General features: G+C 38.4%; 1 protein-coding gene across 1 annotated transcript in view; it reads left to right on the forward strand.

The window, feature by feature from the left end:
• Positions 1-15,449, forward strand: part of LOC139743338 (uncharacterized) — a gene marked incomplete at its 5' end in the record, with an annotated part of 200,183 nt that overhangs the window by 47,591 nt on the left and 137,143 nt on the right. The window contains 3 exons of the mRNA XM_071653828.1: positions 720-801; positions 5,708-5,745; positions 7,468-7,755. Coding sequence (XP_071509929.1) covers positions 720-801; positions 5,708-5,745; positions 7,468-7,755 — 408 coding nt within the window. The remainder of the gene's footprint in view (positions 1-719; positions 802-5,707; positions 5,746-7,467; positions 7,756-15,449) is intronic.

Genomic DNA, 15,449 nt, shown 5'->3' on the forward strand with positions numbered 1-15,449 from the left:
TTGCAACATCAAAATCATTCCTGTATCCTACCACTTACTTCTTTTGACTGGACACATTATTCTTATCTGCATTTAGTATTTAGAAATACCATGTATTTTCTCTAGGCATGTGATTTCCAATATTTTTTATTTTTTATTTTTTTTTTTGCATCGTTATGAAAAGCTTGTGTCACAGGGAGCGATGATTTCTGCTCCATGCACTCTTTTGGCAAAACCACATACCCTGAAGACCAGAGATATGTGGTTTGCTAAATCATTTGATCATAAATCAGAAATTGTTAAAATTTAAATCTATATTATTTGAAAGCCAATACCCAAATTTTGACAGCTGAGAAATCATGCATACATATATATGAAAAGTTACAAAACCTGAAATTGGCAATATTTTGAGATACTTGGTTCTGCCAAATCTAGGCCATACTAACGTATTACTTAACTACATACACATGTCATCTAGAGCCCGTCTTCATATCTTAAAATTAAATGATTATTCAGGGTTTGTTTGTTTTTAACTGATGTCAAGTTGTTTAATGCCACTGTTCTGGGAATTTCACCGTTTTATACCTGAATATAACTGCCTTTCTGTACTTATTAATAAATTGTATTACTCCTGATATATGTGGAAAGACGTGAAATCATATCCAGACTGTCAAAGTGGTATACATCTGTAGGGATTGAAATAGGTTTACTCCTTCGATACTTTTTCATTTTTGTTGCAGGCAGGGATATTTGCAGAACTCAGGCACCATGTCAAAATGGAGCAACTTGCATTGATCTAGGTTTTGATAGCCATCGGTGCATGTAAGTGCTATTGGCCTTTCTCTTACTTTCTTTCAGTCTCTGCCACCTTACATTTTCCTGTTCCTTTACAATGACATTGCATGCCAACATAAAGTATATCCTCATATTTGTTATCTCTTCAAAGTGGGAGATAATTTGTTCTTGGAAAGCATGAGAGCAAAGATGCTCTCAATTATTATTATTATTATTTTTTTAGTTGCAAGATTCAGAAAATACTTACTCTGTGATTGTCTCGTGTGCTCAGTGGAAGCAAAACATATCCATCATTATTACCTATGTAAGGTAGTTTTACTGGGCAATTGTAATTGGTATTTTGATTGGTCGGAAAATCACCAGTTTCCAGTGGGCAATATTAGTGGGTATTTTTCGTCTTCCAGGTTTCACCATTATCTTTACATGTAAACACTCTTGTCAATCACAAAGAAAAAAATTGATATGCACAAACAGCTGGCATCCGGGTACTTAAGCTCCTGGTGATGAAAATTTGCTGTTGATGAGAGTTTCTCGCGGAGAGGTTTCGCGACGAAGGGCAAATTCCCATACGTTAACACGATTAGAAGACGATCGCTGCACCATGTGTAGGTGTGTGTCTGACTGTGTGCGCTGGCTGTTATGCACACAGCATACCTGAGTTTCACAACAGAGGGCAAATTCCCATACATTAGCATGTAAAAATAGAAGACGATCACTGCAACTGTGTAAGCTGCATGTGCCGCGTACCTGAATTGTGCAGAGGGATTGTATGCATGCGTGTGTATAGTTGAGCGCAGTAGTGTTGGGTTCGACCTGGCAACGAGTGGAAATTTGTTACCTTAAATCGGGAAGTTTACATTGTAATGGTTTAAAGTTAATTCTCAAGATGCCTAATATGGGTAATAGTGATGATATGGACTGTGTACTTTTGGGGGGATACAACATTAATTGCCCTCACTGGAATTGTATTGCCCTCGTCGAATACAATTCTAGTTCGGGCAATAAATGTCATATCCCCCTCGAGGCCAGTCCATATTATATAATTATTTCCCTCACAAATCATTCAATGTCCTCTGATTGGTTGAGGGCATTGAAAGTGACAAAGCATTGTACTAGGTGTTACCAAAACATTTCCCACTTTTGATCCTTAACCCATTGAGGACGAGTCCCGAGTAAACTCGGGCAGGGGTCTATGGGAAATGCATGTTGTAGCAAAATCAAACCATCCTCATGCACGGGTTAATATTTCGAACACTATACATCAGATAACACTGTCATTGATATGAGTAATAGATGAATAGTGTACAGTTTAGTTGGTGGTGGTTTGAATATTGAAGCATGAATCAGTTTCATTAAATCCCTGATTAAAATATAATTCAAAGGTAAGTTCCTTATTTTGGTCTAATTTGAACCCTCTGTACAAAATTGAACTGTACATGGAAACCAATGATGTGTATTTGAGTGTGTGCTTACAATGACCCTGAACAATAGACATGAATACCAAGAAAACCACCTTTTCAGAGCTCTGGTGACTAGGCTTCTGGTCTCTTGCTCAAAGGCACATGAATGCTTTACTAATGATTCATGATGGAATTGCCCTGGGCACTGCTAGTCTGAAACCATGGTAAAGGGCAAAATGCATGCATATGTTTTCATGTGCTTGCATACACTACATTTCAAGATGAATAAAGACTAGCGGTGATACTGGAATTTCTTATGAATATGTAATAGAACATTCAAACCCTGGCCATTGTTCAAAACCATTGTCTGGGTGTTAACCACACACCCCCATACACACCAATTGATCCTTGTGCAAAGTTTTGTACAGAAGACAGAAAAATAGAGCAAAATCTGAAACCTAACTAAAAAATAAATCTTTAATTTTATCTATCTGGTTGAAGCTTTCATTTTGAAAATTACCTCCAACAAAATTGTACACTATTCAGCTATTGCTCATATCAATGTCAGTGTTATCTGATATATAGTATTTTAACTATTAAGGATCAAAAGAGTTTTTTTGTAACACATTGTATTTCCACCATGAAAATCCAAGTCAAACTATTCACTAGTGAAATAGGGAAAAAAAAGACTAGTACATCTTGTATACCATGCTGCCATGGTGATATTTGTGAAGCACATGCACACCACTCTTAATTACAAGTGCGCATTCAGTGCATGAGATGCCATGTCACGGTCTGATGTGTAAAATTATTAGGAAAACCCCTAGAAAGAATCACAAGGATTCTTTTCCTCACCAGAAGGATTATTTTCCAATCAATTCCTAATAGATTAAGCTGATTGCACAGTCCAAGCATTTGCTGTTACACAGTAGAACACAATGCAGGCAGTTACACAGAAAGATGTACAAGACACCTTTTTCGTTATTTTTGCATAATGCATTGCCATGGCAATGGCAAATTTGGAAATTTGCAAATTTGTTACACAATGTGATACCATGGTAACAGCATTTGTTCACTTAGACCAGGCATCCACTAGGGAGCAGACAAGACGCGGACAAGACCCGGAAAGCAAATTTGGTATTCCGCACTCATTCGGCAACCTGTCCGCATGTTCCTGAAAGTGTCCCCTCACTGTGCTAAACATGTCCGGGCGTTTCCACACCTTCAGGAGAGAGAGAAATTTCCGCATCAAAATTTTGATCGAGACCAAAATTTGGACAGGGAAATGAACTTCATGACACCTTCAGCAACTTGTCCTGACGATGTCCTCAGGACATCCCGCCTGTCTGGAACCCGTCCGCTCCTTCCGTAAATGCTCCTGAAAGAATCCCGCGGAGTGGGGAAGCTTCGCCAATGAAAGCGGAAGACACCAGGAATGTTTTTAGGACAGCGCGGAGCCGATGCGGATCTATATATGCAAGTGTCCGGAGCCAATGCGGACATTTTGTGATCAAGACATGAAAGAGTCAACACATTCCATGAGCGAAATGATTTTGAAAGTTGAAAAAATAGATCAATGCAGCATTATGTCAATGAAACGCAAAAAGACCAATAAGGGAGGCGAGGTCCCCATGCAAGCCCCACAACCATAACTCTCTTCCACTGATTAGGAAAAGGTAAATACAAAGGCAGTGGATATTTTGCCAACTGTAACTAGGAAAAAGAGGAAGCAGCACTATCCGCTACGAGTAAACTTTGGGGATTTTTTTAATGTTCTTTTCAGAAGTCATTTTCATTAGAGGGATTTTTAATAGTTGCCATTACATCTATACATGGTGCATCGTTTAGTTCGCTTTAAATGTGACCGCCCAACTCAAACACCACAAAAGTGGAACTAGGTCATTTTTTATATATAAATTATAGGCATAGGGCCTACTATGTTATAAGCTTGAAAATTATACAACTTGTTTGATAATGACCATCCTAAGGGACCAGGGCCAGTGCTCATTCGTTCGTTCGTATTTATTTTGCTTCTCAAATCAAATCAAATCAAAAAATGAATTACATCAATGTGACAAATTAAAGCCAAACATAACCAAATGACAAAGGAGCAACACAAAAGTTTCTACATTACAAGAGTATGCTTTAGAGGGAAAAGAAGATGTGAGTGAGTGCTGTGCGAGTGCAATAGGTGAGTTGAATGTTTTTGTTGGAGTCATTTTATGGTATATGATTATTCTTCAGTATATCAGACTTGAGTATAATAATACTAATAAATTCAGACCAAAACATAAACAAACTCATATCAATTATTATATGCTATTTTACTAAATATATTGAGTTAAAATATTTTTCTTTAAACCAGCTATGAAAGAAAACAGAGTTGTTTATGTTTGTAGGGAGTCGGGTAAAGCATTCCGTGTATCAGGTCCGTGATGCCTCACTGACCTGTGAGCTATAAGTGCTATCTCAGCATCTGTCACAGCTGGTATTTGAAGCAATAGTGCAAAGCGAATTTCAGCTGGTGTGACCTCCATGACGACTAGCAGTCAAATGAGAAAAATTCAAAGTCAGCGCCAAATTTATACTTTTCCATTTTCCTGGTGTTGTCCGCATGTCTAACTTATGTTGTCCGGAAGACATCCTGATTGTCCGTGTTCATTCCTGGTGTAATCCTAGATGTTTCCGTGCTGCCCGGCTACGATTAGCATATTCCGAGGTATTTCGCGCTCTTCCGGAGTGATTCCCAGGACACTCCTAGGAATGTCCGCAGTGAGTCCGCGGACAGTCCACTTGGGGATTAGGGTTGAAAGGTCAAATCATACTACTTAATTATTTGTTACAGACTGCTAATATTGTCATCACTAATTGTAACGTCATTACCTGCATGTACACATTGCATGCATGCATACTATACTGTGAATTGTGTGTGTACACATAAAACATAATTATATGTAATACAAAGCGCGCGCATGAGTTCAAAGATTTCTGGTTCCGGTCAACATCCACTGTTTGTGCGGGCGAGACCTTTCATACTGGACCAACATCAAGTGCATGTTCCATCCACTTTTCATCCACTGTTCACCAGGGTGTCTCTTTTTGGGTACCTTTCATACCAACAGTGGTCTAGCATAAACAGTGGATGACCTCTGGACGTCATTTACTGTTCAGTGTCTGGTATAAAAGGGGTGTTAGTAACTGTACAGTCTTTGCTAGGTCCACCAAACTCACAACACAGGTACATAACCTAAAAATGCTGTTCAAGTTGGAATGTTGGTTAAGTCCAACAAGGTCAAAGGTCAAAATGTCAATGCATTTTATCTGATAGGCACTGTACTTGCAATATTGAGGTGTACTGCAGTAACTTTCCACAGCTTTGAGCTACAATTTGTACATGTATGACCACCAAATTCACACCGCAAGTGTGTCACATAAAGATGTTTTGTAAGTTCTAGCACTTTCTATCACTCTCACTTTGCTAGTCAAAATTGCATTTTGTTTAGCATTGATCACATGTATCAATTTTGTTACAGGTGTTGGGACCAATACACTGGGCCAAATTGTGAAGAGGGTAAGTGGTGTAAGTGTTACGGCAAATGACAAACTTGTTTCATCTTTGTTGTTTAACTAGTTTCTAGGAAGCACTATAAGTAGAGTATTGTATGCTTCAGTAGCAAGTTAGGGTAAATTAAATCTAAATTTCAATTTTCTAAATTGTAATTACAAAACAATTTGTACTGTAAAAGTGGTTTCTTTTGCGTACAGATACTTTCGCGGTTTTCATCGGTGCCCACTTTTTCGCGTGTGTTTAAATTCACGGTAGGCAAAATCTGTGAATTCACAGTCGGCAAAAACGGTTTATTTTGCTCATGAAACCCGAAACTTTAATCCAATTATTCCTTTAGTTATTAAATAGAAATTAAAATTAAATGCAGGCTTACCTGAAATCCCGTCTCTCGAGTACTTTATAACTTGCTTGTACCTACGTGTACATTGCGCGGTATTGCTGTGTGTGTTAACCATCAATAGGCCTACACTCAATGCACAGAATCTTCGTGTGTGCATGTGCGCAATAGCGTTGTGCATGTAACAAGCGGTGAGTTCAAAACATTTTCGCGTGATGTTAAATTCGCGGTTCAACCTCAAAGCGCGAAAAGCGCGAAAAGCGAAAATAAAACCACCGCGAAAGAAACCACTTTTACAGTATTCATGAATGACATCAGCATAAAGTGATGCCCTTTTCGGGGTTTACTGAGGGACAGTTTATTATGACGAAATTTAGTGCCACTAGTGGAGCTTTCTGCTGATTTCATATGCAACGGATTTCAATTTATTAGATTTACTTGATTTTATTAGGCTTTTGGTAAATGTGAGTCATGATTTCAGAGATAAACATTCAGTTTGCAAATTATGCAATAATGCCACATAGCAACATTTGATGTAAATACATTTCTCTTTCAAATTATTGATAAGTGTCAGGGGAGCTTAATCAGATGTTATTCATATTGTAATTTCAACAGACCTCTTTCTGTCTTCATTATTAATACACTGCAGTATTAGTACAAATGCATTAGTATTTAGTATAATTAGTGTTAGTATTCATTCAGCATTTGAAAGGCATTACACGTGAATGATCACACAACAGCTACAAACAAACAAAACAAGCGTGATACAAGGGTACAAGATGTCAGGGAACTTCCCTAAGTTGCCGGGTTGGAAAAAAACTCCATCAAAATCACTATGGCCCGAATTCATGAAGGTGGTACAAATGAAACCATGGTTTAAACCACGGGCGAAAACCATGGAGTGCCAAGTGTTGCATGAAATATTTCGTTACGAAATCAGTCATTTCGTTTATGAAATGATTATTTTGTAACGAAATTACAACATTTTGTAACTGAACATTTTGTCCACAAAATGATAACTTCGTTAATGAAACGGTCATTTTGTCAAAGAAATGACCAATTTCGTAACGAAATATTCCGTGGTTTTTGTCCATGATTTAAACCATGGTTTCATTTGTACCACCTTCGTGAATTCAGGCCTATGGGTCTCTCCAACCAACTCCACCCGTTGAAGACTAGTCCCAAGTATACTCGGGCAGATGTCTATGGGAGATGTGTGTTATGGCAAAATCAGCTTGTCCTCAATGATTTAAGGAAGCACATCAGGGAATACCTGATATTTACTAATTAGCTGGTATTTACAAATTATTCTGCTCACATAGTGCTTGTATTCATCTACTATGTTGCACAGAAACCATAATCCTCTTCCACGCCATGTTTCTCTACAGCTCTGCTTCTTGTACTCAATGTTGTGAGTAAGACAGACACAACAGCAACTCTTGCCTGGAAATACCCTGAGAATCTTGGCAATATTGATGCATTCTTCTTTGAGATAAGGGTGTCTGGTGAAGAAGAACAATGGATTCGCACCCAACTCATCAGTGAAGTGGTCCATCAATTCACAATCACAGATCTGCAACCAGATACCTTTTACTTCATTCGTCTCCTGGCTGTCTTCTCAGGCTTATTTGACCCCTCAGTCATTTCATTTCAGGTTGCCTTTCAAACAATGGAAGGTAAGAAATGTGAAATGCAGCTGATGATTGATATCTTATCTTTCTTATCATTTGGAAAAGTGTATTCCTATCGATCTTTCTAATTGCTAACTGTTTGTGAAGTTATTTAATTTGGATGAAATTTTCATGAAACAATAGAAATGGACCAACAAACAACTCATTAAATGTTTGGTGGTGATCTCTTTAAGTGATTTTTTTTTCAGGACAGGATATGGGCATCACAAAGAAAATCTAATAAGGTGAACCATTTTAAATCACTGTTATTGAATGCAGAATGTCATGGCTAAATTAGTTTAAAATATGTTCTCATATGAATCTTTGTAGTGCAGTGTCTGTATTCTTTAAAAGAAGACTGTACTGACATTTTCTAAATGTCTGATAATTCTAATCTACATTTTTTGATGCCTACTACTGGAAAGAGAGGATTCTAAAACCCAGGATAAGCCTGTAATAATTTTTGAAAAAAATGAAAACGAGCAAGCCATGGAACGATCCACACAACTTGGCGTACGTCACAGGTGCTCGGTGGTGCACAACTCCGACTTTAGCAAGACGAACTACACATGTCAATTTACTGATGAAATCTCACACGAAGTACTGCAAAAGCTGTTATTTAGTAAAATTGCAATATGGAGCTGAAATAAGCATGTTAAACAATATTTATTGACTTTTAAAAGGAATCTCTTCAAAAGCTTTTTATTTAGATAAAACTTGTGGGGAATATTCCAGATATGCAAAATGAATTTGGCATCGTTATCCAAACGTGCTGCCCATAGAAAACTGTGTGTAAGTAACGTTACACTAACTATGCATTTATGAGCGATACATGGTTCAACAGTTCAAACTATCTAACGTAGATGAGGGCTGAGTGATGATCTTAAAATCTAAATCCAAATAGAGTCAACGGCAATCACGATTTACGCCTAGTTAGAAGAAAACGGCACCCAGTACACATAGACTCTAGACTAGAACTAGGACTAGGACTACTGAGCAGTCAAGGACCGAGTAGATTCTACGTGGCAGTCCAAGTTTTGATGAGTACACTCTCTCGCCGTCGACAGCTGTACGTGCACAGCGCTAATAAGGCACAGCGTAACATTATAGTATACATACCCTTGCTGCCAGAACTTGAAGAAAGTCTGGACTTTCATCTGGATGTTCTGGCAGCAGGGGTATGTATACTATAACTAGATCTAGACCCTTGTGCTGCAGGCACTGCTGTTCCTGTGCTGAATTTTGTAGGTACATGTAAGGTATCTGCTTTATGGATTTCCAATGTTTTTGTAGTTGAGATAAATCTCATGGTGGTCGTATTTACACCAAGGACTAGATCTAACAATTATTTTTAGTAGGACCCATCTCGGAAGAGTGGCCTGACCACGTAGGCCTAATAGAGATACTAACAGTGCCGCCGCTTTGCGATCCAAGCGCTGGTGTAGGTATAGTGCTAGCGTACTTCCGTATCCATGTAGATACACTTTGTATCTCAAAATTCACTTTACCAAATTGCACCAAAATCACAGGAAATACTTTATGACTCATATCCAATTGCTCACGCTAATTGGAACCAAATCGGGAAGCGTAAGTGTAGTTGTCCGTACTTCCCTGTTGTTGCTAAAAATAATCTACTCTAACGTTAGTACGACTAAACATGAGTGATCGCGGCGTAGGCCCTACCTGCGCACGCACAGACTGAAGTTAGCCAAGAAATTTCATGAGACAAATCTTTCAAGTATTCGGGAGCAAAAAATCAATTTACAAATTATTTGTGGTAAGTTGAATGAAAAATATGGTGCCTAAATCACACAAGTCGCCACAATCATTACACTTTTGAATTTAGTTCCCGCGTAAATTCCCCGTTCGCACAGTACTAGTCGGCTAACTTCAGTTCTAGATTGTGCAGGTTGCGTTTGCCAAGATCTCTCGCGAAGAGTGAGTTTGTTTTGAGTGACAACTTGAAAGTTGCCATCGATATTGATACTTCCCGATTACCAATTTCGTTCAAATATAAGAGAGTACTTCGAAATATGCTTAGAAGTATATCCTGTAATTTTGGTGCGATTTGGTTCAGCAAAATTTGAGATATCTACATGGATAGGACAGTACACAAGCACTGCCTGCTAGCTAAATTAGGCCTAAGCGTCGTCTGCTACTCGGTACGAATTAACGCACGCGTATGCGAGCGCTTGTAATCAGTAATATAGTGAGCACCTTTGACATCATGACATCCGGGCTCGTCAGCTCATTAGCATGATTCTCACCTAAAAAGTTCAATTTTTAACGTGAAATTACGGACTAAATCGTTATGAAATTTTGATTCTGTTCGCACCGCTGGGTCTTTTAGAATTAAAAGAAGAACATATAAAAAAATAAAAAACCGATACAATGCCCTTTTAACATAACTCATTAGAGAAAAGAAGGATGATAGATCATGAAAGGCCTACAATGCATGTAATAGCAATTTGATCTAGAATGTATACTGGTACTAGTCTGGACTAGGTGCTTAAGAGTTAAATTACCCTGTAAATTCAAATGTCATTCCTAAATGAAAAATACAGAACTATTGCATGAAATGCAAAGTATGTGGACAAATAACTCTCCAAGGCAAAGGTCTGTCATCTTTAAGCTTTTTCTTTTCCTGTAGGCCTAAACTATATAGGGTTTTTATGCCTCAGTCATGAAGTGTCGCTGGAGGCATTGTTTTCAGGTTGTCCATCTGTCCTTCCCTCTACCCATAATCAATTTTGTGGACAGTGTAACTTAAAAACTCTTTGAGGTATCCTAATGGAACTTGGCATATGTATGTGGTGTGAGTGGACTAAGTTGTGCCTATCAGCTTTTGGGTGCACATGCTCATGGTCAAAGGTCAAGGTCAAATTCTCAGAATTTCACTATTTCACTCATATCATATTAAGTACTTGAAAGTATTTTCTTGAAAATGTGATACCCAGGAATGATTCTCAAGGGAAAGTTTTGAAAGTTTTGGGCCATGGGGTCAAAGGTCAAATGAAAGGCTAAAATTTCACTTTTTCTGTTTATCTCGGAAATTGTTTGAAGTATCTTCATGGAACTTAGTACATATGCATGTATTGCCTGACAGTGATTCTCTCAGACTTTTGGGGTCATGGGGCCAAAGAGGAAGGTCAAATTCTCAAAATTTTGCTATTCCCCCCCCCCCCCATATCCATGCAATCCCCAAAGGTATTTTTTTAACTTACCGTTTACATATATTCCGACCCAGATAAAGATTTTCTGAAAAGGTTTTGGGCCATGGGGTCAAAGGTCAAGGAAAAATAATGAAATTTCTAATTTTTTCTCTATATATTGGAAATGACTTAAGTTAGTGTTATGAAATCTGTACATATGTACTGCCTGACAGTGACTCTCTTGGTAATTTGGGGGTCATTGGGTCAAAGGTCAGTTTAAATTGCTGCAATCCTCCTGTGTAATGCTGAAATTACACTAAAGGTCACTTTTTCTCCATTCCTTGCTCAATGCATAAACTTAACAATTATAGGTAAGTACATGTATGACTGCACAATGATTCTGTAGGGAAAGATTTTGGCCAGGCAGTCACAGTCATGAAGGGAAAATGTTCAAATGCCACATTTTTCCCCATATTCTTAAAATAGCTCAGTATATTGTTATGAAAATGGGTGTTACAAGTTAATAATTAGTCAAAGAATTATGATCATATGGTCAAAGGGGTTCCATGACATATGCTCCTGCAACAATTGCTCCCATGGGATATCTGTACTCCAAGTCAAACATAAATTCTACCCATGAATATAACCCTAACCCTAATCCTAATCCTCACATCAAACTAAACCTAAAACCCTGTCACAACCCTAACCCTAGCCCTAACCTTAAGTCCTTGGAGATAATAAGACGGAAGCAAAATCAAATGTCGCAGAAGCAAATGTCATTTCACAGGTTAAAGAGCAAGGATCAAAGGTCAATCGAAAATGCTCAAATCCCTGAATACCTGCTTTCTTAAACAATTTACCCATCCATTCAAATGAAATCTACATCAAGGAAAGTAAATACTCAACACATAACAATTAAGCGTGTCATTTTACTTTATTGCCAATTATGTGACAGTTTCGTTTCATATTGTCAAGATGTACTGTAGATGCATTGGGAAAACCATGTAATTTGGTGGAGACATACATGATGTTGGCATTTACCAGTCGCCATAGCGACATTTCTATTTGATCCATATGCTTTGACCAAAAGAAATGATTTAAAGCAGCTCTATTGAAAACAACAAGGTCCTATGTGTAACAAGTGGAGTATTGTGAAACACAATATATGACCTGCAACAACGGTCTCAGGCCAAAGTCGCAAGAGCAAAATCCCTCCTATGCAGGGTACAAAGATTTTGACCGTTATTTTTGTTGATTTTGTTTTTTGCAGAAATAGAATTGTTGATATGTTTACTACATCTGCACTAAATTTCATAGCAGAAGACAGTTCTCTTGTTTATATTTCATCATTATTTCCATTACTCACTGTTCCACCATCCATGACATAAATGACAGAGATGTGTTGTGAAAAAGGTGCATTGTAATAACACCAAAGTAAAGGATATTACCACAAACAAGACAAAGACCAGCCAGTTAGAACCAGCTTTTAATTCCAAAAGCCAAAATGAGTCAGGTTCCAGACCAAGCTAGGTATTTGAGCAATTTGGTTTTGCAAAGTTTTGCACAAATTGTCATCAGCCATTTCAGCAGCAGCATTGTGTGCATTTCAAGTTCAGCTCTAGTGCTGGTGTTAGTGCATGTGTTAGTGCTATCTCAACACTAGCAGCAGCAATAATCCCAAACTTTTGAAATCAGCCTGTGTTTGCAGGTTGACCTCAAAATTATGACATCAATATTTTTGATAGCTGAGGTGGGGTCCCGTATTGAATGTGTCTTCTGAACCAAGCTTCACTGTTTGTGTTGGCAATTTACATGGTGCTACTGTTTGTTATTTCAATGTGGGTGTTGGTGTTAGCTATTACTTCTTGTGAGACTCACTTTCACGTACATGGATTATGTACATTTTGCCTTCATACTCTATGCAAAGGCAATGGTCACCAGCAAAATGTACATGAACAATCTAGACATGGTTACATACGATACAGATCTGAGCCTTGGAACAAAATATTAAAATCATTGTATTTTGAATAAAGAATGAAATTTGAAGCATTTTAAACCATCTTGCCCTTAATGTGTCTAAAACTAATAATAGCAGTAATGCCAACTTAACTTGATAAAAGGGCCAGCACTTTTATTATTGAGCAATTCCAGCATGATAACACGGACTTCGTAGTAATTTGTAAATAAACACTAGTTACAGTGTAAGTGTTAGGGATTGATGATTGTGATAAGTATGGTTTGCATTGATCTGACTATCAGTTTTAGAGCATGATATAAGGCAGATGCCTGGGAGATAGAACTATATAACACCAACACTGCCATTGAACTTGAAATCATACATTGTATGCTGCATTATCTTCATTCTTTGTTTCAAGTGTAATGCGGCCACAAAAACAAAATGTGGTTGCATATAGTATTTCATTTGGTTTAAGTCAACCTCCTGGAGAATACTGTTGGCTGTCAAGAATAACTGAGTAGAGGGTAATTCATATGTGACCCGCTACAACAAAATGATCCTAAAGTCGGGCGAGGTCGATTATTTGAAAATTGCATGACACAATTCCCTAATCTTTCTGCTTTAAATTGATATACAACACGTCTTATAACAATAATCGGCTGCGGAGATATCAATGTTTAAAAGAGAGCATGTCAAGACGTCTGGGAAATCACTGTTTCGAGAAAGCGCCCTAAAAGTTCTCCTCGCAACGCAATCACAGTCAAGAGACACGCAAGTCAGTATTCACCTGCGGACAATAGAAGGTAAGCCCTAGCAACCCCCGAAATGCTCATTCAATCACAGCGTCGGCGGTCTCCTCACCGACCAATCAGTGACCAGGATGTCAGGAGAAGCGGCTGGGCATAGCGCAACCCGCCCGCACGCACCAGTCGACTGGGCAGAGTGCGAGCTTCACGCTTCAGTTAGCGGCAAGCAGCAAACTGACCAATGAGATCACTCTGGTCGTTGTTAGGGGCGGAGCCTATGTGTGGCGCTCAATCCAAATGTTCGAATCAGTTTCTGCTTCGTTGAAACGCCAAAAAACATGGCCCAGAAAAACGCTATTTTTTGGTCTTTCCTTTCATCATTTTGCTTCAAAATTTCGACAGATGATAGAAGACATGTCAGACTCTAATGATATGTCAAATTCAGAAAATCGTAAGTTTTGACCAGTTTTGATGCTCTAACTTCAAACTCGATTTTCACGGCTTCGACCGTGCACGACTTTAGGACCATTTTGTTGTAGCGGGTCACATATATATCCCCCCAGACCATGGCATTTAACTCTTTATGTGCCATGTTTGCACATCCCACTCAATCGACGGCGTGCCAACTTCGCATATTCCGCTCAAACCCACTAATCCGCTTAAACCCATCGATAAATCGCCTAATCCCGCGGTACAATGAAAGCTTTTCTCGCGCTTTTGTTCTGTTGAGGATTTGAAACTACCAAATATATTCATACATATTCTTTCGTGTATAACGTCCAAAAACTATAAGAAATCGGTTGGGACAGCACAAATATCAACAAATGTAAACAAAGGAATTAATTAAATGATTGATTATGTTCTTTTATTATTAAAACAATAAAACATTCAATTCTTCAGTGTATTTCTTAACCTGAACTTGAAATTATATCTGTTTGTAAACAATGACAGAAATGAGGACTTGGCATTTGTATTGGGATTCAAAATAAATCTAATAAAAGTAATAGACAACGTTCTTGTGACTCTCTTGGATTATAAACAACTTCAATATAGGCCTACACTCATCAAGATAGATTACTTTGAATTGTACAAATGCCCGAATAATAACCAAAATAAGGCAATTGAATAAGGCAATTGAATGTTACCGTGACAATCGAGAATATTATTAAATACGTCTATATACGAACAGTCAGGCCAGGAGAAATCAGGTGGAAGTCTCTGGTGAGAAATAAAATGAATGTCCTGGTAGCAGGAAACTTGGAATAACGATGCTGCAGTTGGGAGATTTCGCGGTGATGATGGAGTCTAACAATAGATCCGGTAGCGATGCAACAGGTAAAAGGTAGTTCTCGGAGATGATGGAGTCTAGTTCTGGTGGCAATGCAACAGTTAAAAGGTAGTTCTCAGAGATGATGGAGTCTAGTTCTGGTGGCAATGCAACAGTTAAAAGGTAGTTCTCGGAGATGATGGAGTCTAGTTCTGGTGGCAATGCAACAGTTAAAAGGTAGTTCTCAGAGATGATGGAGTCTAGTTCTGGTGGCAATGCAACAGTTGAAAGGTAGTTCCTGGAGATGATGGAGTCTAGTTCTGGTGGCAATGCAACAATTAAAAAGGAGTTCGCAGAGATGAAAAACCAGGAAAAACCAGGTAGTGATGAGAGAGTTCAGAGAAAACCAGATAACGATGAGAGTGGTGTTGACAGTCAGATCGAAGAAATCGAAGTTCTCAGAGATGATGGAGTCTAGTTCTGGTGGCAATGCAACAGTTGAAAGGTAGTTCCTGGAGATGATGGAGTCTAGTTCTGGTGGCAATGCAACAATTAAAAAGGAGTTCGCAGAGATGAAA

This window comes from Diadema antillarum, unplaced genomic scaffold (genome assembly GCF_040938485.1).
Source record: "Diadema antillarum isolate AM-2024a unplaced genomic scaffold, OU_Dant_1.0 seq00001070_RagTag, whole genome shotgun sequence".
NCBI classification, from domain to species: domain Eukaryota; kingdom Metazoa; phylum Echinodermata; class Echinoidea; order Diadematoida; family Diadematidae; genus Diadema; species Diadema antillarum.